This window comes from Peromyscus maniculatus, chromosome 3 (genome assembly GCF_049852395.1).
Source record: "Peromyscus maniculatus bairdii isolate BWxNUB_F1_BW_parent chromosome 3, HU_Pman_BW_mat_3.1, whole genome shotgun sequence".
Lineage (NCBI taxonomy): Eukaryota > Metazoa > Chordata > Mammalia > Rodentia > Cricetidae > Peromyscus > Peromyscus maniculatus.
The window spans coordinates 67,569,500-67,595,995 of NC_134854.1; the positions used below are offsets into that span (position 1 = coordinate 67,569,500).

Below are 26,496 nucleotides of genomic sequence, written 5' to 3' on the forward strand. Positions count from 1 at the left end.
TGGTAGTGTTCCTTCTGTTTCTATTGTGTGGAACACTTTGAAGAGGATTGGTATTAGTTCTTCTTTGAAAGTCTGGTAGAATTCTGCACTAAAACCATCTGGTCCTGGGCTTTTTTTAGTTGGGAGACTTTTGATGACTGTTTCTATTTCTTTAGGGGTTATTGGTCTATTTAAATGGTTTATCTGGTCTTGATTTAATTTTGGTATTTGGTATTTATCCAGAAAATTGTCCATTTCTTCCTGGTTTTCCATTTTTGTGGAGTACAGGTTTTTGAAGTATGATCTGACGATTCTCTGGATTTCCTCATTGTCTGTTGTTATGTCTCCCTTTTCATTTCTGATTTTGTGAATTTGGGTGTTCTCTCTTTGCTTTTTGATTAATTTGGCTAGTGGTTTGTCTATCTTGTTGATTTTTTCAAAGAACCAACTCTTTGTTTCATTGATTTTTTGTATTGTTCTCTTGTTTTCTATTTCGTTGATTTCAGCCCTCAATTTGATTATTTCCTGGCGTCTATTTCTCCTGGGTGAGTTTGTTTCTTTTTGTTCTAGAGCTTTCAGTTGTGCTGTTAATTCATTGGTATGGGATTGCTCCATCTTCTTTATGTGTGCATTTAGAGCTATGAATTTTCCTCTTAGCACTGCTTTCATAGTGTCCCATAAGTTTGGGTATGTTGTACTTTCATTTTCATTGAATTCTAGGAACTCTTTAATTTCTGTCTTTATTTCTTCCTTGACCCATTGATGTTTCAGGTGGGTATTATTCAGTTTCCATGAGTTTGTGGGTTTTCTATAATTTTTGTTGTTATTGAGTTCTAACTTTAAGGCATGGTGGTCTGATAAGATACAGGAGGTTATTCCAATTTTTTTGTATCTGTTGAGATTTGTTTTGTGTCCAAGCATGTGGTCAATTTTTGAGAAGGTTCCATGGGGTGCTGAGAAGAAGGTATATTCTTTTGTGTTAGGATGGAATATTCTGTAGATATCTGTTAGGTCCATTTGAGTCATAACATCTGTTAGGTCCTTTATTTCTTTGTTAAGTTTCAGTCTGGTAGATCTATCTTTTGGTGAGAGTGGTGTGTTAAAGTCTCCCACTACTAATGTGTGGGGTTTGATGTGCATTTTAAACTTTAGTAGTGTTTCTTTTATGAATGTGGGTGCTTTTGTATTTGGAGCATAAATGTTTAGAATCGAGACTTCATCTTGGTGGATTTTTCCTGTGATGAATATGTAATGTCCATCCTGGTCTCTTTTGATTGATTTTAGTTTGAAGTCTATTTTATTAGATATTAGGATAGCTACACCAGCTTGTTTCTTAGGTCCATTTGCTTGGAAAACCTTTTCCCAGCCCTTTACTCGGAGGTAGTGTCTGTCTTTGGAGTTAAGGTGTGTTTCTTGTATGCAGCATATGGATGGGTCCTGTTTTCTAATCCATTCTGTTAGTCTGTGTCTTTTTATAGGTGAGTTGAGACCATTGATATTGATGGATATTAATGACCAGTGATTGTTAATTCCTGTTATTTTTTTGGTTGTGTTGTGTTGTCCTTCTGTGGTGTATGTTGGTGTAGGATTATCTATTGCTTGATTTTTCATGGATGTGTTTAGCTTCTTTGGGTTGAATTTTCCCTTCTAGTGCTTTCTGTAGGGCTGGGTTTGTGGACAGGTATTGATTAAATCTGGTTTTATCCTGGAATATTTTGTTTACTCCGCCTATGGTGATTAAGAGTTTTGCTGGGTATAATAGTCTGGGTTGGCATCCATGGTCTCTTAGTGTCTGCATGAGGTTTGTCCATGATCTTCTATCTTTCATAGTCTCTATTGAGTAGTCTGGTGTTATTCTGATGGGTTTGCCTTTATATGTTACTTGGTCCTTTTCCTTTGCAGCTCTTAATATTTTTTCTTTTTTTTTTTTTTTTTTTTTTATCAGAAAATTATATTTATTAAGGATTTTTTTTTTGTGATATATATTTTTTATTTTACAATACCATTCAGTTCTACATATCAGCCATGGGTTCCCCTATTCTCCCCCCTCCCACGCCCTCCCCTTACCCCCAGCCCACCCTCCATTCCCATCTCCTCCAGGACAAGTCCTCCCCCGAGGACTGTGATTGACTTGGTAGACTCAGTCCAGGGAGGTCCAGTCCCTTCCTCCCAGACTGAGCCAAGTGTCCCTGCATAAGTTCCTGGTTTCAAACAGCCAACTCATGGAATGAGCATAGGACTTGGTCCCACTGCCTAAATGCCTCCCAAACTGATCAAGCCAATCAACTGTCTCACCTATTCAGAGGGCCTGATCCAGCTGGGAGCCCCTCAGTCTTTGGTTCATAGTTCATGTGTTTCCATTCATTTGGCTATTTTTTTTTCAATAATTGAGTAAAACTGAAATTTATTATATGCCACAGTCGTCCTACGGACCTCCATGCTATATATATATAGCCTCTATGGTTCTATGGGTTGTGGTCTGATTGTTCATTTTATATCTAGAATCCACCAATGAGTGAGTACATACCATAACTGTCTTTCTGGGTTTGGGTTACCTCACTCAGGATGATATTTTCTAGTTCCATCCATTTGCCTGCAAATTTCATGCTTTCATTGTTTTTCTCTGCTGAGTAGTACTCCATTGTGTATATGTACCACATTTTTTTCATCCATTCTTCCGTTGATGGGCATCTAGGTTGTTTCCAGGTTCTGGCTATTACAAATAGTGCTGCTATGAACATAGCTGAGCATGTATCTTTATGGTATGTATCAGCATTCTTTGGGTATATGCCCAAGAGTGGGATGGCTGGGTCTTGAGGTAGTTCGATTCCTAATTTTCTGAGAAACCGCCATACTGATTTCCATAGTGGTTGTACAAGTTTACATTCCCACCAACAGTGGAGGAGTGTTCCCTTTGCTCCACATCCTCTCCAACATTGGTTGTCATTGGTGTTTTTGATCTTAGCCATTCTAACAGGTGTAAGGTGGTATCTCAGAGTCGTTTTGATTTGCATTTCTCTGATGATTAAGGATGTTGAGCATTTCTTTAAATGTCTTTCAGCCATTTGTAGTTCTTGTTTTGTGAATTCTCTGTTTAGCTCTTTAGCCCATTTTTTAATTGGACTGTTCAGTGCTTTGATGTCTAGTTTCTTGAGTTCTTTATATATTGTGGAGATCAATCCTCTGTCAGATGTGGGGTTGGTGAAGATCTTTTCCCAATCTGTTGACTGTCTTTTTGTCTTATTGACTGTGTCTTTTGCCCTGCAAAAGCTTCTCAGTTTTGAGAGGTCCCATTTATTAATGGTTGTGCTCAGGGTCTGTGCTGTCGGTGTTTTATTTAGGAAATGGTCTCCAGTGCCAATGCGTTCAAGAGTGCTTCCTATCTTCTTTTCTATTAAGTTTAGTGTAACTGGATTTATGTTTAGGTCTTTGATCCACTTGGACTTGAGTTTTGTGCATGGTGACAGATATGGATCTATTTGTAATCTTTTACATATTGACATCCAGTTATGCCAGCACCATTTGTTGAAGATACTTTCTTTGTTCCATTGTATAGTTTTGGCTCCTTTGTCAAAAACCAGGTGTTCATATGTGCATGGATTAATGTCAGGGTCTTCAATTCGATTCCATTGGTCCGTATGTCGGTTTTTATACCAGTACCAAGCTGTTTTTATTACTATAGCTCTATAGTAGAGTTTGAGGTCCGGGATGGTGATGCCTCCAAGGGTTGCTTTATCGTATAGGATTCTTTTAGCTATCCTGGGTCTTTTGTTTTTCCATATAAAGTTGAGTATTTTTCTTTCCAAGTCTGTGAAGAATTGTGTTGGGATTTTGATGGGGATTGCATTGAATCTGTAGATTGCTTTTGGTAAGATTGCCATTTTTACTATGTTAATCCTACCTATCCATGAGCATGGGAGATCCTTCCATTTTCTGATATCTTCTTCAATTTCTTTCTTTAGAGATTTAAAGTTCTTATCAAAAAGGTCTTTCACTTGTTTAGTTAGTGTTATCCCAAGGTATTTTATATTATTTGTGGCTATTGTAAAGGGTGATGTTTCTCTGACTTCTTTCTCAGCCCTTTTATCACTTGTGTATAGGAGGGCTACTGATTTTTTTGAGTTGATCTTGTATCCTGCCACTTTACTGAAGGAGTTTATCAGCTGTAGAAGTTCCCTGGTAGAGTTTTTGGGGTCACTTATGTATACTATCATATCATCTGCAAATAGTGAAAGTTTGACTTCTTCCTTGCCAATTTGTATCCCTTTGATCTCCTTTTGTTGTCTTATTGCTCTAGCTAGAACTTCTAGTACTATATTGAATAAATATGGGGAGAGTGGACAGCCTTGTCTTGTTCCTGAATTTAGTGGTATCGCTTTGAGTTTCTCTCCATTTAATTTGATGTTTGCTGTTGGCTTGCTATAAATTGCTTTTATTATGTTTAGAAATGTTCCTTGTATTCCTATTCTTTCTAAGACCTTTATCATGAAGGGGTGTTGGATTTTGTCAAAGGCTTTTTCAGCATCTAGGGAGATGATCATGTGGTTTTTTTCTTTCAGTTTGTTTATATGGTGTATTACATTGACTGATTTCCGTATGTTGAACCATCCTTGCATCCCTGGGATGAATCCTACTTGGTCGTGATGGATGATTGTTTTGATGTATTCTTGGATTCGGTTTGCCAATATTTTGTTGAGTATTTTTGCATCAATGTTCATGAGGGAGATTGGTCTGTAGTTCTCTTTCTTTGTTGCATCTTTGTGTGGTTTGGGTATCAGGGTAATTGTAGCCTCATAAAAAGAGTTTGGTAGTGTTCCTTCTGTTTCTATTGTGTGGAACACTTTGAAGAGGATTGGTATTAGTTCTTCTTTGAAAGTCAGGTAGAATTCTGCACTGAAACCATCTGGTCCTGGGCTTTTTTTAGTTGGGAGACTTTTGATGACTGTTTCTATTTCTTTAGGGGTTATTGGTCTATTTAAATGGTTTATCTGGTCTTGATTTAATTTTGGTATTTGGTATTTATCCAGAAAATTGTCCATTTCTTCCTGGTTTTCCATTTTTGTGGAGTACAGGTTTTTGAAGTATGATCTGATGATTCTCTGGATTTCCTCATTGTCTGTTGTTATGTCTCCCTTTTCATTTCTGATTTTGTGAATTTGGGTGTTCTCTCTTTGCCTTTTGGTTAATTTGGCTAGTGGTTTGTCTATCTTGTTGATTTTTTCAAAGAACCAACTCTTTGTTTCATTGATTTTTTGTATTGTTCTCTTGTTTTCTATTTCGTTGATTTCAGCCCTCAATTTGATTATTTCTTGGCGTCTATTTCTCCTGGGTGAGTTTGTTTCTTTTTGTTCTAGAGCTTTCAGTTGTGCTGTTAATTCATTGGTATGGGATTGCTCCATCTTCTTTATGTGTGCATTTAGAGCTATGAATTTTCCTCTTAGCACTGCTTTCATAGTGTCCCATAAGTTTGGGTATGTTGTACTTTCATTTTCATTGAATTCTAGGAACTCTTTAATTTCTGTCTTTATTTCTTCCTTGACCCATTGATGTTTCAGGTGGGTATTATTCAGTTTCCATGAGTTTGTGGGTTTTCTATAATTTTTGTTGTTATTGAGTTCTAACTTTAAGGCTTGGTGGTCTGATAAAATACAGGAGGTTATTCCAATTTTTTTGTATCTGTTGAGATTTGTTTTGTGTCCAAGCATGTGGTCAATTTTTGAGAAGGTTCCATGGGGTGCTGAGAAGAAGGTATATTCTTTTGTGTTAGGATGGAATATTCTGTATATATCTATTAGGTCCATTTGAGTCATAACATCTGTTAGGTCCTTTATTTCTTTGTTAAGTTTCAGTCTGGTAGATCTATCTTTTGGTGAGAGTGGTGTGTTAAAATCTCCCACTACTAATGTGTGGGGTTTGATGTGCGTTTTAAACTTTAGTAGTGTTTCTTTTAGGAATGTGGGTGCTTTTGTATTTGGAGCATAAATGTTTAGAATCGAGACTTCATCTTGGTGGATTTTTCCTGTGATGAATATGTAATGTCCATCCTGGTCTCTTTTGGTTGATTTTAGTTTGAAGTCTATTTTATTAGATATTAGGATAGCTACACCAGCTTGTTTCTTAGGTCCATTTGCTTGGAAAACCTTTTCCCAGCCCTTTACTCGGAGGTAGTGTCTGTCTTTGGAGTTAAGGTGTGTTTCTTGTATGCAGCATATGGATGGGTCCTGTTTTCTAATCCATTCTGTTAGTCTGTGTCTTTTTATAGGTGAGTTGAGACCATTGATATTGATGGATATTAATGACCAGTGATTGTTAATTCCTGTTATTTTTTTGGTTGTGTTGTGTTGTCCTTCTGTGGTGTATGTTGGTGTAGGATTATCTATTGCTTGATTTTTCATGGATGTGTTTAGCTTCTTTGGGTTGAATTTTCCCTTCTAGTGCTTTCTGTAGGGCTGGGTTTGTGGACAGGTATTGATTAAATCTGGTTTTATCCTGGAATATTTTGTTTACTCCGCCTATGGTGATTAAGAGTTTTGCTGGGTATAATAGTCTGGGTTGGCATCCATGGTCTCTTAGTGTCTGCATGAGGTTTGTCCATGATCTTCTATCTTTCATAGTCTCTATTGAGTAGTCTGGTGTTATTCTGATGGGTTTGCCTTTATATGTTACTTGGTCCTTTTCCTTTGCAGCTCTTAATATTTTTTCTTTATTCTGTGTGTTTAGTGTTTTGATTATTATGTGGCGAGGGGACTTTTTTTTTGGATCCAGCCTATTCGGTGTTCTGTAAGCTTCTTGTATCTTCATAGGTATTTCTTTCTTTAGGTTAGGAAAGTTTTCTTCTATGATTTTGTTGAATATATTTTCTGTGCCTTTGAGTTGGTATTCTTCTCCTTCTTCTATCCCTATTATTCTTAGGTTTGGTCTTTTCATGGTGTCCCAAATTTCCTGGACGTTTTGTGTTAGGACTTTTTTGTCTTTATTGTTTTCTTTGACTGACGAATCTATTTTCTCTATCGTGTCTTCAGTGTCAGAGATTCTCTGTTCCATCTCTTGCAATCGGTTGGTTATGCTTGTTTCTGTAGTTCCTGTTCGTTTTGTCAGGATTTCTATTTCCAGCATTCCCTCAGCATGTGTTTTCTTTATTGTCTCAAATTCATTTTTCAGATCTTGGAATGTTTCTTTCATCTGTTTAATTGCTTTTTCTTGGCTTTCTTTGATTTCTTCCCATTTTTTGTTCGTTTTTTCTTCCATTTCTTTAAGGGAGTTTTTTATTTCCTCTTTAATGGAGTTTTTCATTTCCTCTTTAAGGGAAGTTTTTATTTCCTCTTTAAGGGAGTTTTTTATTTCCTCTTTAAGGAAAGTTTTTATTTCCTCTTTAAGGTAGTTTTTCAATTCCTCTTTAAGGAAAGTTTTTATTTCCTCATTGAGGGAATGTTTTATTTCTTCTTTAAGGGCCTCTATCATCTTCTTAATGTCATTTTTAGGGTTGATTTCTTCTGCTTCTTCTGTCATGGTATGTTTAGGTCTTGCAGGTGTAGAATCACTAGGTTCTGATGTTGCCATATAGGTCTTTATGTTGTTGCCTGTATTTTTGCACTGACGTCTGCTCATCTCTTCCTCTGTGAGGTGCAGGTGGTGTCTGTGTCTGAGAGTGCCTCTCTTGTTCTAATTTTTAGTCTTGGTTTAGTAGTGGTTCTTGGTTAAATTGGTGCTATTGGGCTATTTCTTCAGGGGCAGCTGATTTCGATCGGTGAATTATATACTTATGATTCTGGTGATCTGGTTTGGTGTCTGGGTAGCGCCTTCTTCTGTGTTCTCAGGTCACTTTTTGTTCATTTGTCAACTCCTCAGCTGATCTTGTTTCTTCAGACTTTAAACTGTAGGCATCTGATTCCTCTCCCAGATGGGTTTCAGCTGAGCAGGGTAGTCTCACCAACACCTCCAAGTTGTTGGGTTTCACAGGATCAGCAGCTGGGCCCTGGGTTGTCCTCAGATGGAGTGTTCAGGTTCGTTCTGGTTCTGACCCACGGAGATAGCTTCTTCCCCAGTTGTTGGGGTTAGGGGCGTCCCTGTTCCAAGCTGCGTCTGCTTTTCTCCGTCCCTGGGCCTGTTTACCTCTGCGGTCCTCTGCCGGGCCTGTGGTCCCTGTCAGCTGCTGCTGGTTCTGTCTGCCTCTGGGGGCCGCCACCAGGCCTGAATGTCTCTGTCGGCCGCTGCGGCCGGGCACGTCTACCTCAGCGGGCTGCCGCTGGGTCTGTCTACCTCCACAGGCCGCCGCCACAGGCCTACCTGCGTCTGCTTGTCTCCGCTGCCGGGCCTGTCTACCTCTGTGGACTGCCGCTGGGCCTGAATGTCTCTGCCGGCTGCCGCCGGGTCTGAATATCCCTGTCGGCTGCCGCCGCTGGGCACGTCTATCTCAGTGGGCTGTTGCTGGGCCCGTCTACCTCCGCGGGCCGCCGCCGCAGGCCTACCTGCGTCTGCTTGTCTCTGCCGCCGGGCCTGTCTACCTCTGTGGGCCGCTGCTGGGCCTGAATGTCTCTGCCGGCTGCCGCCGGGCCTGAATGTCCCTGTTGGCCGCTGCCGCCGGGCCCGTTTACCTCAGCGGGCCGCTGCTGGGCCCGTCTACCTCTGTGGGCCGCCGCTGGGCCTGAGTGTCTCTGCCAGCTGCCGCCGGGTCTGAATATCCCTGTCGGCTGCCGCCGCTGGGCCCGTCTACCTCCACGGGCCGCCGCCGCAGGCCTACCTGTGTCTGCTTGTCTCTGCCGCCGGGCCTGTCTACCTCTGTGGGCCGCTGCTGGGCCTGAATGTCTCTGCCGGCTGCCGCTGGGCCTGAATGTCCCTGTTGGCCGCTGCCGCCGGGCCTGTTTACCTCAGCGGGCCGCTGCTGGGCCCGTCTACCTCTGTGGGCCGCCGCTGGGCCTGAGTGTCTCTGCCAGCTGCCGCCGGGTCTGAATATCCCTGTCGGCTGCCGCCGCTGGGCCCGTCTACCTCCACGGGCCCCCGCCACAGGCCTACCTGCGTCTGCTTGTCTCCGCCGCCGGGCCTGTCTCTCAGGGAATGTTAAATAACCCCACTCTGTGCCAATATTTTGTGCAAAAACCATTGGAAATCATTCGTGCACCATTTTTACAATCTATAATTTGCCATTGTATGGGTGATATCTTATTAGTTGATTCGAAGTCAGATATTTTAGAAAGCATGTTTGAAGAATAAAGAAAGTTTTGCCTCCTGGAGATTACAAATTGCTCCCAAAAAAAGATACAAAGAAGAGATTAATTACTCAGTATATAAGATAGATCCACGAAAAATTAGACCCCAAAAGGTCCAACTCAGGACAGCTCAACTGCAGACTCTTAATGATATTCAAAATTGCTAGGAAGCATTTCCAACTTACAGACTATCATTGGAATACCTAAAGATGGATTAGTACATTTGGCTAATACCCTAAAAGGGGACAAGGACTTAAATAGTCCAAGAGAATTGTCAGCTGAAGCTGAGAAGTAATTGGCTCTAGTAGAAAAGAAAATATGAGAGACATATGTGGATCATGTGCATCCAGAACTTAACTGCATTCTGGTCATATTATCCTCCAGACACTCCTCTACAGGGATTTTGATGCCACAGGATATTTCTACCACATAAACCGAGTAAGAAGTTAAAGGCATATATGGAAAAGATCTCTGATTTGATTCTAAAGGAAAATTAAGACTTCATCAATTGACAGAAATGGACCCAGCAGAAACTAGTACCTTTAACTAATGAGGAAATTTATGGAAAGATAAATGAATACTGGCAAAGTGCCTGCAGTAATTTTGGGGGGAGAAATTAACAATTGTTATTCCAAAAGCAAGAGAACAGAATTCATAAAAAGAAGTGAATGGGTCCATCCTCACATTGTATGGCAAAAACCAATCTCTGGAGTCCCCACATTCTATACTAATGCAAATAAATCAGGAAAGGCAGGATATAAACAGATTTAAATAAAATGGTCCAAAGCCTCTATAATTCTGTACAAAAGTCAGAACTGTATGTCATTCTTATGGTACTAATGGACTTCACAGAACCTCTCAATACAGTTATGGAGTCTTAATATGCAAAGAGAGTTTTTTATATATTGAAACTGCTGAATTTACTCCTGATAATACAAAATTAACTTCACTATTTATACAATTACAAGAAATCATCAGAACCCACACGGATCTGCCAGGTCTTCTAGCACAAGGTAATGATGAGATCGATCAGTTATTAATAGGTTAATATGCTAGAAGCCTCAGAATTTCATAAGGAACACCATGTAAATAACAAAGGCTTGAAAAAGGACTTTTCCATCACTTGGCAAGAAGCCAAGGAAATAATAAAACAATGTCCTACTTGTTCTTTCTGTAACCAGACTCCATTACCTGCAGGAAGTAATCCTAAAGATATACAAAGAAATGAAATCTGGTAGATGGATATGTTTTATTTTGCAGAATTTGCAAGAATAAAATATGTACACCATACCACTGACATCTATTCAGGATTTCAATGGGTGACTCCTATATCAATATACAAAATATTTCAAATAGGAGTAGGAACATGTGTACAATATGACAATTATTGTTTTAGCGTATACAAATTATCTTAAATAGGAATAGAAAAATAGTTTACATTTGTATCAATTATATAAGAATCCATATCAGTGCAATTTATCTAAGGTTGATAGTTTGCTAAATTAGTTTACTAGTAGATACAATGATATCCTATACCTATCTATTCCCCCTTCTTCCCCCGCAAAAGAATCCTGAGTCTAAATTTTATTGTTCCACCCCCAACCCTATAACAATTTATCTATTAACACTGAGAAAACAAAAAGTTTTGGGAGACAGGGTGTCATTTTCTTAAGATTGCTTCCTGATATTTAGGGGGTGATGTAAGAAATCTAATCTGGGATCTTGTAAGAAAGCTAAACGGTTAAGTCTCAATAGGACTAGCTGTAATGTTTGTAGCAGAGAGAATGTTGGGCTTCTAAGACACTCTGGAAGTTGTCTTCTTGGCAAAAAAATGGCCTACTAGGTAAAGAACTGACCTTTGTAAGGCCCTGGCCCCGTTTGGGTAGCTGCTGTCTTGCTTGCCGACCTTGACCTTGATGTCCTCCCTATGCTAATTCCCTGCCGGTTTCCACCGTCCTGAATGCTTAAGGGAAGTTCCTTGTTTGTGTATCTTGCATATTGGGCATTAACAGCTTAGATGCAAGATACTGTAAACATCAGCAGCAAACTTCTGCCCTCTGGAGTTCTCCCATTGTGCTTTAAGACTGTATTTAAGGTTTCCTCCCTCTTTCAATAAACAGCGTTCAGTATTCTGCTGAGGCGAATGACCTGCTGTCTTTTGTCTCTGTTTTTCGATCCACAGCCCCTCAATCAGACATGGTGAATGGGTGGTGGTAGCACGGGCCGTTATCACTACAACCCTTGCCTTGACTGCTGACAGAATGCACACTGTCCTTTCCAGATGAGCAGGATACAGGAAAAGTGACTACTGAACCTTGTTAAGACAGGGTAAGATGGCCTTTCAAAATCCCTGCTTCTGAAAATGGTCTGTCAGATATTCTAGGCCTGTAGCCAAAATGGATGCCCCAACAGTGCTGAGAATCTTTTGGTGACTGTCCAGGCTGCCTGCTGTCTGTTTATTCTCGCAATTTTTTGGAAATTGCTTGTTTGCACTTTCTGCTTTCTCAGGTAATATTATTTTCCTTCTCAGGCCTTGATGGGATTGAAGACTATATAGTTACAGTTATAATCCTCTCATATCTTAGCTAAAAACATTTCAGATAATAAAGTTAGATTCTTTAGGATAGGACAGCTATAGGAGTAATCTCTGTAACATGCTATTTACCTATGATCTGGACTTTAGTATGTATCTATTGTTTGATGTTGTTCTTGCTGGTTGTATTTCTATTTTTGTTTATGTTATTACCTTTCCCTTCTCCTGGACAATACTTAATAATCATTCCTATTGTATATGGTTTTGTATTAGGTTAGAATTTTCTTATTTAGACAAAAGGGGGAGATGTGGTGGATATCTGTTCTATCTATGACCTGGAAGCACAACCCCTAGAGATGTAGCAAGTAACTGTCCTACCTACTTATACCTGGAAGTACTTGCCCCTGGGGTGTGGCCTCGGGGCTACCCTTAAGACCTGAAACACAGGTACATTGCTCTCTTCTCTCCCTCATGGGCTTGGATGCTGGAACGGACTCAGGCTGAAGAACAGTGTGGTGCTGTACCTAGGCCTTCCAGGACCCTACGATAAATCTCCTGTTCTGTAGTGAGCCTTCCTAATAAATTCCTTTACCCTTTAAGCAGACTCCGTGGATATCTCTTAATAGCCGCCCTTCTGCTAGCAGTATGAATAAATTCATTTAATCTAAATTTGAATTGCTCCTAAGTCTTTGGTTCTCACAGTGGATTCAAACATCCACTGAGCCCCAATTCCACCAAGAGTGCCAGGTGCTAGACATGGAGCTACAGGATTTACATTTGTGCTGCTAGGTTTCGGTCTTGCTTTGGTTTGATCTTCCCCTGTATTCCCATCCCTCCCTTTTGGAACGGGAATGTTCATTCCGTGCCACTGTATATTAGAAATACGTTGCTTGGTATTTGATTTTACAAGGGGTCACAGTTAAGAGACTGCCTTAAGTCTCAGAAGAGACCCTAGCCTTTGAACAGCGTTGGAATTGTTAAAGACCATAGGGACTTCTGACATTGGAATAAATGCTTATTTGTACTGTAAGATGGCCCTAAGTCATTGGGGACCTGTTGTGGAATATTAGTTTAAGATGTATTACATTCACTTATGTTGTGGAATATTTGTTTAATGATGCAAAGATGTGTTACATTCTTTCTGTAAAGCTGTGTTACTTTGCTTGCCTAAAACACCTGATTGGTCTAATAAAGAGCTGAATAGCCAATACCTAGGCAGGAGAGAGATATAGGCAGAGCTAGTAAGCAGAGAGAATAAATAGGAGAAATCTAGGCTAGAGAAGAAAAATAAGAGAGGAAGGGAGGGAGGAAGAGAGAGGAGAGGGCGAGAAAAGGAGGAGAGGATGCTGGGGGCCAGCCACACAGCCAGCCACTGAGTAAGAAGGGAAAAAAGATATATAAAATAAAGAAAGGTAAAAAGCTCAGAGGCAAAATGTAGCTAAAGAGAAATGGGATAATTTAAATTAGAAAACCTGGTTAGAAATAAGCCAAGCTAAGGCAGGACATTCATAAATAAGAATAAGTCTCCATGTATTTATTTGGGAGCTGGTTGCTGATTTTTTTTTTGTTAAAAACAAAACATAAACAAACAAACAAACCCATCCAACTACAGGGACCAGGAGATGATTGCTGTAGCCTGAATGTAAAATGCTCCCCACTCCCATGAGCTCATGTGTCTTGACACTTCATTCACAGCTGGGGATGAGCCTCAATTGAAGTGAGGCCTGGCTGGAAGAAGTGGGTCCTTGGGGTTGGACCTTAAAGCTTCCTGTCCTGTTACCTGTTCAGCCAAGATATGAAGTGAGGATTCCCAGCTGCATACTCCTGCCACAGTGGAAATGCCTGCTGCCATGCCTTTCTCTCCATGATAGACTGTACCCTCAAACTGTAAGCTGAAATAAACTCTTTCTTAAGTTGCTTATCAGTGGTTACAACAACAAGAAAAGTCACTAATACACATGTTTGGATAGACAAAAAACAAAAGGTTGGAAACTATGCAGCAAGAAACAGTCTTCTGCAGTTAAAGACAGACACTTGAGACTGCAGAACCAGAATGCTAGGCCACTTCCCCAAACTTCAGATTTCTCCTCCATTAATAAGCAAATCAAAAAGTACTTCCTTTGTCAGGGACAAAATAATTGCAATTCAAGTGTGAGCTTATTGTGGTCATTTCAAACAGATCAGCCTGGTGGCTACTAGGGTAGAGAAGGTTGGACTGTCATACTCCTCTGGAATGGTGTTGCTTCATGACAGCAGTAGCTAATAGGCTAACAGGAAGCAGATTAAATGTCAATGAGGGAAATGGAGTCAAAGCCAGTTTTCGACTTATTAGGAATCAGCAAATATTTGACAATCCTGGCCACCATGGGCATTGGTACACATGTGGCACACACATACATACACACAAACAAACAAAAATTAAAAACAAAACAAAAAACCCTAACCTTCGGGACTAGCGAGATGGTTCCATGGGTAAAGACACTTGTCACCAGGCTGAAGATCAGTATCTGCTAGGCTTCAATACCATAATAACAGCTACTATTTGTGTTTACTGTGCTATCAAAGTGCATGTGTATGTATCCTTTAATTGTCACAGCAATCTCATTTATTGTTATTCCCTTTTTCATATGAGAAAACTTATGAATTCCAGAACTAAGATTTAATCAAAATCTCTTTGGTTTCTAAAACCTAGAATTTTCTCCTGTGCCATACAACCTTGGAGTCACGACCGAGGTCTAATGAGCTCTAAGCACAGACACTAGGCTGAGTGTTTGGACCTATTAGATGAGAGGTCAAATCAATCCTGCTTTCTCCTTTTTTCAGTCATCTTCACAGCTGAAACAAACACTGAACTTTTCTAGCAATGGCGCCATTCTTGCAGCAAACACATTCTGTAACAAGGACAGCACTCACTGTGCAGATGCTCACTTGGCTTATAGGCTGTGGTCTGGCTGGTCAACAATGGCTGTCCCTGACAGAAAGGCCAAGAGTCTGGTGGTGGTTCAGTCCGTGAGGTTGGATGTCTCAGCTGGTCTTCAGTATATGTCAGAATCCAAAGAAGTAGGTTCTAATCCTAGTGAAGGAATGCCTCAGCAGCAGGAGAGATGAACTTGCCAGTGAGAATGAGGGCAAACAGGCAAAATGCAAGAAGTGTCCTTCTTTCATGTCCTTTTATGTGGGCTGCCAGTAGAAAGCATGGCCCAGATTTAGGGTGAGTCTTCCCACCTCAAAAGATTCAATTAAGAAAAATTTCCCACAGGTGTGCCCTCCTGCTTGAGTTTTAGTTGATTCCAGATATAGTCTAGATGACAACCAAGATTAGCCATCATAGTCCATACTTTGTCAAAGTGATTGTGACACAAAATCACATCTCCTATGTCATGCTTAATTTCCAAATGAAAATAATAACCAGGTCATAATTCTGCCTAACATGACATAACTATCCCATGCATAACTGCAAACATATTATATAGTTTAGAATAGGTGACAATGTCCCCTGATGAATGTTTTACTCTTTTAGTGCCTCATAACATAAACATGATAACCACTGTCATTGTCTCAAGTGATGTTACATTATGTGATAATGAAATAGAGGAAAGAAAAGACAAATATTATTTAATGCATGTGTATATATGCACAAGCATGTTCTTAACAAACTACAACAGAAACACTCATGCCAATTACAACCTATGTTTCTGCAAATAGTCACACGCCCTTAGCTGGCAATTGTAATTACCTTCCTCTACTACCCATGCTGTATTTCTTCCACCCTCAGCAAACTCCTGTAAAAAGCTGGGCAGGAGTGGTGGTGTGCTTGTTAACTTCAATGTTGGGGAGGCCAGCCAGCACACTTTTTTTTTTTTTAAATTCATTTTACATACCAACCACAGATTTCCCCCCCCCCTCATCCCTCCTCCCACTCCCCCAGCCTCCCTCATCCCTGACAAACCCCCATCCCCTCCTCCAAAAAGGTAAGGCAGCAAAGCCTGGTATATTCAGTTGAGGCAGAAACAAGCCCCTCCCCCCTGCATCAAGGGTGAGTAAGGCTTCCAATTATAGGTAATGGGCTCCAGAAAGCCAGCTCATGTACCAGGGATAGATCCTGATCCCACTGCCAGGGGTCCCTCAAACAGACCAAACTACACAACTGTCTCCTGTATGCAGAGGGCCTAGTCTGGTCCCATGCAGGTTCCACAGCTGCCAGTCTAAAGTTCGTGAGTTCCTATGAGCTTGGTTCAGTTGTGTCTGGAGATTTCCCCATCATGATCTTGAACCACCCCCCCTTGCTCAAATAATCCCTCTTCCCTCTCTTTGACTAGATTCCCAGACTAGCGCTTGGCTGTGGATCTCTGCATCTGCTTCCATTGGTTACTGGATGAACAGCCAGCATATCTTAATTGGGAAGTTCCAGGTCCTAGTGACAGACCTTGTCTCAAAAAACAAGGTGAACAGCTCCTGATGAACAAGACCTGAAGCCAGCCTCTTGCATCCACAAAAACATGGAAAGAAAGGGAAGGGAGGGAAGGACAGGGGGCAAGGGTATGAAGCAGTTGCTCTGATGTTTATCGGATCAGTGTGGAAGTTTGGCTTTATCACAGATATTCCCTAAAATCAGATGATGTGCTGGCTAGTTTTTATGTCACCTTGACACAGACTAGAGTCATCAGGGAAAAGAAACCTCAATTAAGAAAATGTTACCACTAGACTAGCCTGTAGACAACCCTGTGGGGAGCATTTTCTTTTTCTGTTTTTGTTTTGCTTTGTTGTGTTTTTCAAGACAGGGTTTCTCTGAGTAACAATTGGGGCTGTCCTAGAACTCACTTTGTAGACCCGGCAGACCTTGAACTCACTGAGATCCACCAGTCTCTGCCTCCCAAGTGCCGGGACTAAAGGTGTATTCTACCACCGCCCAGCAAGGGGGGCATTTTCTTAATCAGTGATTGATGTGGGAGGGCCCCGGCCACTGTACCAACCCCTGGAAGGTGGTCTTGGGTATTCTAAGAAAGCAGATTGAGCAAGCCAGTAAACAGCACTCCTCCAGGGCCTGTGCTTTTCCTGCTGACTTCCCTAGCTGATGGGCTGCAAGCTATAAGATGAAATAACCCTTTCCTGCCAAGCTGCTTTTGGTCATGGTGTTTTATCACAGGAACAGAAATAAGACAGAAGACCAGAGCTAGGCATGGTGGCCCATGTCTACAATTTCTGATACTTGGGAGGTTTAAGCTGGGGGAATCTCAAGTTTCTAGTCTTGCCTAGACAATACAGCAAAATTCCATCTCAAAAATTTAAAATTTAATGTAATAAAATCAGAAGACCAATTCTTTCCACATGTGAAATTAGACTCCTCAGCCACTTCCAAAATTCAATTGCCCTTCAGGGCATAGACCCAGCCTTGGCTCTTGAACACAGCATTTCTCTATATTACACAGAAAGACAACTGTTACTCCAATACGATATGGTTAAACCCCAGGGTTCTAAATTTATTCCCAGAAGGACTGCTGCTTTATAATTACTTTTTTTTTAAAGCAATCATTCTATAAGAGGAAAAGGAAAGACAAATGCATAAAAGTCAAGTAATACTAAGATATTCCTTTAAACATTACTTTCAAAAGCAATTTATAGAGACTAAAATTTCAACTTAATAAATTAGTATTTCATTAGGTGTATGATTAAGTTTTAATTGGGAAGGGTACTTCAGAGCTGGCTCAGTGGGTAAAGTGCGTGCTGTATAAGCATGAGGACTTCAATTTAGATCTCCAGACTACAGTACAGCAGTCTACATACGTAACACTTGGGGGTGGCGGGCGGGTAGAGACAAGAGGATCCCTGTAGCTTGCAGGCCTGTCAACCTAACTAATTGGCCTCTGCATGCATCGGGGAATATGCACATGTACACACAAACACATAGATATATTAGTATGTTACACCAGACTATGTTTCAAAATTTCAATTAGAAAGAAATGTCTACATGATCTGAAAAGAGCTGGGAAAGTATGGTATCAGCTTTTAAAAACCCCACTGCTGATATGGACCCAGGCCTTGGGCATGCTAGGTGTGCTGGTTGTCAACTTGACACAATCTAGGGTCATTTGGGAAAACACTAGAGAAAATATCTCTAGGACTGGCCTGTAGGCAAGTCTGTGGGGGCATTTTCTTGATTAATGATTAATGGGGGAGGGCCCAGCCCACTTGGGTGCTAACCTATTCCTCCATGGCCTCTGCTTTGGTTCCTGCCTTGGCTTCCATCAGTCATGGGAAGTAATTGCCAAGTGTAAGCCAAGCATATCCTTTCCTTCCCAGTCACTTTGTCATCGTGTTTATCACAGCAAAGCAAGACACTAGACAGCGCTGTCCGACCCACACTGAGCCATGACAGTGTGACAGGGATAGACAGTGCAGAGGTTCCTCCACCCTGTATTCGTCCTGACGCCATTCCAGGTTTAACTAGAATCTGATCTCCTTGATGGAGAATCCCATGGAAAACAAGCCAACTCTATTCTAGGAACCAAAGGTCAGGATGCACCCCCACCTCCCACCAGCTAGTTAACTGCCTGTCCTGGCCTCTGTGAAAACTTCTCACTTCAGACTACTTCCTCTTTGAAGCCCCCTGCAGCTATTAAGAGATACCTTGATGAAGTCTCTGCCCTTAAAAAAAAAAAAAACCATATTCTGAACACTCTTAGATGTCACCTCCAAACACTTGGGTGTGGTCCCAGCCAGCCTGAATAAAGACTTTCAACTGGTTATACTGTCTGAGTGTTCATCTCTGGTGGGCAACCAGTAACAAAAGGAACGCAAACATTTTTTTTTTAATTACATTGACTAAGTGTGCGCATGGATGCACGTGCAGGTTATGTCATGGCGCATGGGTTGAGGTCAGAGAACAGCCTGCAGAAATCAGATCTACTCTTTTACCACGTGGGTCCTGGGGCTCAAAGTTGGGTTGTAAGGCTTCATGGCAAGCCCTTTACCTATTAAGGATCTTGCCAGCCTCTGCCCTCCTTTTTTGAGACAGGGTCTCATGTAGCCCACACTGAACTCAAACTCACTCTGTAACAGGATAGCCTAGAACTCTTGCCTGGTTTTATGTGGTGCTGGAGATCAAACCCAGAGCCTTGAGCATGCTAGGCTAGCACTCTACCAATTGAGTGAGTCACAGCAGCAGCTTTGTGGAACTTTTGATGGCAGAATGCTGACCACTTTCATTGGAGATGAAGTTCTGACACATTCTCTCATCTTCTCTGTATTAGTTACTTGTCTCATTACTGAGACAAGAACACCTGACAAAAAGCAGCATAAGGAAGGGAGGGAGGGAGGGAGGGAGGGAGAGAGGGAGGGAGGGTTTATTTTGTCTTGCAGTTCCAGGAGACACAGACCACCATGGCAGAGAGGCAGAGTGGCTGATCATATGGCATCTACAGTCAGGAAGCAGTGATGAATACTTGTGCTCGGCTCACTTTCTCCTTTTACTCAGTATGGGACCCCATCCCATGCAATGGGTAGAGCCCGTATTTAGGATGGGTCTTTCCCACCTCAATTAACCCAATCTTGAAAATCCCTTGTAGACATGACCAGGGATTTGCTTTCGTGGTGGTCCTAAAGCCCATCAAGCTGACAACTGAGATAAACTAGCCTGATCTTCTAACTTTTCCTAAGGAAGAAAAGTTCATTTGCATATGCCCCCCACTCTACACGATACATCCTAGGTGTTCTGGAGCTCCATATGTAGTATAGGCTAGCCTCCCATGCTGGGGTTTCAGGCATGCAGCACTGGCCTGGATAGAGGTCTCCTAATTGGCATTTTAAGAGCAGGGAATACTCTACTGCATTCAACAGTATACTAGGTTGAGGATGATGCTGAAGGCAGAATTCAGTGACTGGGAGCTAAAGAAGCAGAGGCTGAGGGCACAGACCACTCTGTAACAAGCAAAGAAATGCGACTAGAGTTGGGCGGTGGTGGCACACACCTTTAACCCCAGCACTCGGGAGGCAGAGGCAATCGGATCTCTGTGAGTTCAAGGCCAGCCTGGTCTACAGAGTGAATTCCAGGACAGTCACCAAAACTACTCAGAGAAACCCTGTCTTGAAAAAAAAAAAAGAAAAGAAAAAGAAAAAGAAATGGGACTAGAGGTGGGGGCATCACAGGGTAACATCTTGGTTTTGCTTTTATCTTGTTTTAAGTTAGGATTCTGGCAGAAATCAGTAGAAAAAAAATTCAGAAACCAACCATGGTGGTACATGCCTGTAATCCCAGTACTCAGGAGGCAGAGGCATCATGAGTTCAGAGACATCTTATCTCTATAGTTCAAGGCCTGCCTGGACTATATGAGACCCTGCCCCAGTAAAACAACAACAAAAAAGAAGTGCAAAAGGAAATGGCCATAGGAGTAGCATGATGGAATTCTTTTCTCTTTATTTTAAAAAAGTGTATTTTAGCAGGTGGTGGTGGTGCATGCCTTTGATCCTAGGGAAGCAGACGCAGGTGGATCTTTGAATAAGAGTCCAGCCTGGTCTACAGAGTGAGTTCTAAGACAGCCAAGGCTACACAAAGAAACCCTGTCTTGTAACAAAACAAAACAAAGAAAAAAGTATATTTCAGGGGCTGGAGCAATGGCTCAGTGGTTAAGCGTAGTTGTTGCAAACTCAATGAGAAAAAACACATGATCATCTTACTAGATTCTGAAAAAGCCCTTGACAAAATCCAACACCCCTTCATGATAAAAGTCTTGGAGAGATCAGGGATACAAGAAACATAACTAAATATAATAAAAACAATATACAACAAGCTGACAGCCAACATCAAACTAAATGGAGAGAAACTCAAAGCGATTCCACTAAAATCAGGAATAAGACAAAGGTGTCCACTCTCTCCACATCTATTCAATATAGCACTCGAGGTTCTAGCTAGAACAATAAGACAACAAAAGGAGATCAAGGGGATATAAATTGGAAAGAAAGAAGTCAAACTTTTGCTATTTGCAGATGATATGACAGTATACATAAGTAACTCCAAAAATTATACCAGGGAACTCCTACAGCTGATAAACACCTTCAGTAAAGTGGCGAGATATGAAATTAACTCAAAAAAAAAAAATCAGGAGCCCTCCTATATACAAATGATATATGGGCTGAGAAAGAAATCATGGAAACAACACCCTTCACAATAGCCAAAAATGATATAAAATATCTTGGGTGGGGGGGTAACTCTAACCAAGCAAGTGAAAGGCCTGTATGTCAAGAACTTCAAGTCTTTTCAGAAAGAAATTGAAGAAGGTATCAAAAGATGGGAAGACCTCTCTCTCATGCATCAGTAGGATTAACATAGTAAAAATGGCCATCCTACCAAAAGCAATCTACAAATTCAATGCAATCCTCATCAAAATTCCAACACAATTCTTTACAGACCCTGAAAGACCAATCCTCAATTTCATATGAAAAAACAAGCAAACAAAAAACTCAGAATAGCTAAAACAATCTTGTACAATAAAAGAACTTCTGGAAGTATCACCATCCCTGGTTTCAAGCTCTACTACAGAGCTTTAGTAATAAAAACAGCATGGTACTGGCATAAAAACAGACAGGTGGATCAATGGAATCAAATCAAAGACCCAGACATAAATCCACACACCTATGAATAGCTGATTTTTGACAAAGAAGCCAAAATTATACAATGGAAAAAAGAAAGCATCTTCAACAAATGGTGCTGGCATAACTGAATGTCAGCATGTAGAAGAATGCAAACAGATCCATATCTATCACCCTGCACAAAACTCAAGTCCAAGTGGATCAGAGAACTGAACATAAATCCAACTACACTGAACCTGATAGAAGAGAAAGTGGGAAACAGCCTTGATTGCTGGCACAGGAGAAGAATTCCTTGATAGGACATTTAGCACCGACACTAAGATCAATAATTAATAAACGGGACCTCATGAAACTTGAAAGCTTCTGTAAGGCAAAGGACACTGTCAATAGGACAAAATGGCAGCATACAGAATGGGAAAAGATTTCACCAACCCCACATCCAACAGAGGGCTGATTTCTAAAATACATAAAAAATTCAAGGATCTAGACATCGAAAAACCAAATAATCTAATAAAAAAAAAATGGGGTGCAGTTCTAAACAGAATTTTCAACAGAAGAATCTCAAATGGCCGAGAACCTCTTAAAAAGAAATGTTCAACATCCTTAGCCGCCAGGGAAAAGCAAATCAAAATGACTCTGAGATTCCATCTTACATCTGTCAGAATGGCTAAGATCAAAAACACTGATGACAGCTTATGTTGGAGAGGAGGTGGAGCAAGGGGAGCACTCTTCCATTGCTGGTGGGAGTGCAAACCTGTATAGCCACTTTGAAAATCAATATGGCAGTTTCTCAGAAAATTGGGAATCAATTTACCTCAAGACCATTCTTGAGCATATACCCAAAGGATGCTCAATCATACCACAAGGATACTTGCTCAACTATGTTCATAGCAGCTTTATAATTGCATACAGCTAGAACCTGTAAACAATCTAGATGTCCCTCAACTGAAGAATGGATAAAGAAAATGTGATACATTTACACAACAGAGTATTTATTACTCAGCTGTAAAAAAAAAAAAATGACATAAGGAAATTTGAAAGCAAATGGATGGAAGTAGAAAAAAATCAACCTAAATGAGCTAACTCAGACCCAGAAAGACAAATATGATATGTACTCACTCATAAGTGGATATTAGCTGTAAAATAAAGGATATCCATGCTATAATCCAGATACAGAGAGGCCAGGTAACAAGGAGGGCCCAAGGGTAGATGAATGGATCTCCCTGGGAAGGGGAAATAGGAGATCTCATGGTAGATTGGGGGCAGGTGGGGATGGGAACATGAAGGATTGGGTTGGGGGTGGTTGGAGAGAGAGAAATAGAAACCTGGTGTAAGGGAAACTCCTGGGAATCTAGAAGGATGACCCCAGCTAAGACTTTTAGTGAATACATAGCCTGAATTGGCCATTTTATGACCCCAGCTAAGACTCCTAGCAACAGTGGCTACATAGCCTGAACTGGTCATCTCCTGTGACTACCAGATTGGTGACTACCCTAATTGTCACCAGAGAGCCTTCATCCAGTAACTGATGGAAACAGATGCAGAGACCCACAGCCAAACATTAGGCTGAGCTCAGGAAATCCTGCTGAAGAGAGGGAGGAAGGATTGTAGGAGCCAGAGAGGTCAAGGACATCACAAGAAAACCTACAGAAACAACTAACATGGGCTCATAGGAGCTCACAGAGTCTGAACTAACAACCAAGGAGCCTGCACAATACCAACCTAAACTCTCTACATATATGTGACAGTTGTGTAGCTTGGTCTACTTGTGGGACTCCTAACATTGGAAGCAGAGGCTGTCCCTAATGCTTTGGCTGGCTTTTGGTACCCTGTTCCTCAACTGGTTTGCCTTGCCCGGCCTTAATACATGAGGAAGTGCTTAATCTTACCACAGTTTGATATGCCATGTTTTGTTGATACCCATGGGAGGCCTGGCCCTTTCTGAACAGAAACAGAGGAGGAATGGATGGGGGCAGGGAGGGGTAAGGACTGGGAGAAGATGAGGGATGTAAAATAAATAAATAAATAAATAAATAAATAAATAAATAAATGTAATTTAAAAAAAAAAAAAAGAGTATTTGTTGCTTTTGTAGAGGGCCCAGGTTCAAGTCTTACTATCCAAATGGCAACACAGAACTTCCTCTACTCATTTCCAAGGAATCCGATGATCCTTCTGGGTTCTGTGGACCCAGGCACATAGGAGGTACACACATATGCACGAGGCAAAACATTCAAATAAATACAATTTTAAAAGTTAAAAGTTTATGTCTGTGATTACACAAAGCTAATTATTTTTAAGTAAATGCTATTTGTACTTAATATTTGTCTCTGGCAAAGGGGCCACCCTGCAGCTTTTTTTCCCTGATGAAAACCAACAATTGCTATCAATATTTATAGTGTTTCCAATGCAGGTGCCATCTTCATTATATTTACAGAAATGCCTGGAGGGGGAGCTGGGAGGGAAGTGGGAAACAGTGTTGTTGGCGGTGTTCTATCCGGTGTCTGTGGCACCCCCCCTGCCCCGCCCCCACACACACTGGGAAACACATGCTCCACCTATTACTTAGAGCTCACTTCCCAGCATTCTCTATGTTCCAACTCTAGAGAACCACTGGCAGTTCCCTAAATCAGTGGTTCTCAGCCTTCCTAATGCTGCTCCTCATGTTGTGGTGACCCTGAACCATAATGTTATTTTCCTAGCTACTTCATAACTGTAAATTTGCTACTATTATGAATCATAATGTAAATACTTTTGGAGACAGAGGTTTGTCAAAGGGGTCAAGACCCACAGGTTAAGAACCCCTGCCTTAAATGTTACCCTCCCTGAATTCACACCATGCCTGAGCTGCTCCCTCTGCTTAGACTGTCACCTCCCCATCCTCCTCATCCTCAACAAACCACATCAGATGGTCCTTAAAAGCCAGTTCAGGGGCTGGAAATTGTGGCTCTGGTGGTAGAGCCCTTGCCTGCTATTCAGGGAATCCTGGGTTCCATCCTTGGCATGGTGGCACACACCTGCAACCCCAGCATTTGGGAGGCAGGAGGATCAGCAGTTGAAGGTTAGGGACTAGAGAGATGGCTCAGCAGTTAAGAATGAGTACTGGTTTTACAGAGAACAGGAGTTCGGCTCATGTGACTCAATTGCTAGTAACTCCATCTCCTGAGGATCTGACACCTTCTTCTGGTGGCCTCTGGCCTCCAAATGCATCTGCACTCAAGGGCGCATACCAATCCATAGACATACATGCATGTACACAATTTATATAAATAAAGAAAAGAAGTTTAAGGTTGTCCTCAGTTGCACAGCAAGTTCAAGGTCAGAATGAAAACATTTAAGTATCTCCGCCTATAATTTGCTTTACAGACCCTCTTTTGGATAGCATGCTTTTACCATCTACTGTGTATTTTAAGGCAGCTTCCATTATTATTGTTTGTTTGTTTGTTGTTTAAGGGCCTCACTACGTAGCCCCCGGGCTGGCCTGGAACTGTCTATGTAAACCAGGCTAACTTTGAACTCATGGAGATCTGCTTGCCTCTGCTTCTTTAGTGCTGGGATTGAGGTGTGCACCACCACCACCACACCTGTCCACTGTTGGTTGTTTTTTTACTCTTCTTAGCTGGCACAGTCCTTGAGCCATTAACCCACATAGTTAATGGTTCCATTCCCGAATGAAACGGCCTGCGTGGCTCTGCAGAGACAGACTACAAATGTATTCCGGGAGAGCGAGGGCCGGATGCCACAAGCAGATGAAAGGGGTGAAGCAAGCCACTTAAAAATCACCTATTCCGGAAAGCGTCTGTAGACGCCTCAGCTGGCGGCCCCTCCGTTTGCCCAGCTCCTGCAGCACAGCTCGCCATGGCTGACAGGCTCCCTGGAGGGTGCGGCGCCATCCCCACGGTGGCCCTGGGCGCCGGGCGCCAGGCGACCTCCCCTAGTGATGCGCGGCTCTCCCACCGCCCCGCAGCACTCACCTCCGTCCCGGATTCGGCCTTGCGAAAGTCGCTGCACATTGCCCCGTCAGCTCTTCAGGCTCAACTTTCCCGCCAGCAATGCCATTTGGCAACAGCCCGTCAGACCAGCGGGCCCCGTGCGCGCATGCGCGATGTGCGGGTGCGGGGGTGGGTGAGGTGGGGAGAGCATGCGCAGTAAAGCCGCGCCGCCCTCTCGGTGACGGCAGTGTTATGCGTCTCCTCTTTCTCTACGGTCTCCTTGGAGACCTGGAGTCTGTTAGTCCTTACGTTTTCTTTTATGTTATTATTCTCGACCTATCTTTATTAGGCAAAATTAACAACATGTACTTGATTTTTAAGTTCGATTTTGGTTGTTTTCCAGCACGGTCTCCATATGAAGCCCCGGCTGTCCAGGAACTCGCTCTGTAGACAGCCTGGCCCCAAACTCCGCCTGCCTCTGCCTCCCGAGTGCTGGGATTAAAGCTGAGCACCACCATTCCCGGCACCTACTTGTTTTTAGTTGTTGTTTTTGTTTTTAACTATTAAAGTAAATCTTCCAGCCTAGGTGGTGCACGCCTGTGATGTCTGTCAGCACCGAGGAGACTGCCAGGAGGATCATCGAGAGTTCGAGATTAGTCTGGGCTATATCGTGAGATCGTGTCTCAAAAAACAAACAAAAAAACTAGGACGAAAGTTTAGTGATTTGGGCTGTTCTTGCGCCAGTGGTCCCAACAGCTCGTGAGACCAACGCAGGATAGTCGTTTGAGCCCAGGAGACTACCCTGGGCAGCACAGCGGACGTGTACTAGAAAGAAAATTAGTACCTTTACTGAGCAAGCAAGCTCTTTTGTCCGTTCTTGAGCCAAAGCCTCATACTGCGTGTGTTATTTATAGGTAATTGGGGGAGGGGGGGATGTGACAGAAATGTATATTGAATTGAAAACTGGAAATATACCGAGCCTGAGAATTATCAAGCTCTTGGTTTGATTAGTTTCTTTTTTTATTTGTTTTTGTTTTGTTTTGTTAAAGTACTAGAAATACAGGCTAACACCACTCCTGTATGTGGTTCTGGGTATTAACACCTCTATTGCATTCTTCCAATTGAACTATTTTCCCTGGTCCATTTTGTTAAGTTCTTGGGCCAAGGAAAGAGTGGAGAGTAGAGTAATTTTATCCTATTGGCTGTCAAATGCCTCCTGATTAAATACATATAGAATGTTTATACTTTGTATATCTACAAGTC

General features: G+C 41.8%; 1 protein-coding gene across 1 annotated transcript in view; it reads right to left on the bottom strand.

Annotated features, from left to right (window-relative positions):
- Positions 1-25,408, bottom strand: part of Xrcc2 (X-ray repair cross complementing 2) — a 41,131-nt gene extending 15,723 nt beyond the window's left edge. The window contains exon 1 of the mRNA XM_042273263.2: positions 25,276-25,408. Within this exon, the coding sequence (XP_042129197.2) occupies positions 25,276-25,314 (39 nt within the window). The 5' untranslated portion in view covers positions 25,315-25,408. The remainder of the gene's footprint in view (positions 1-25,275) is intronic.
- Between the last annotated feature and the right edge of the window lie 1,088 nt (positions 25,409-26,496).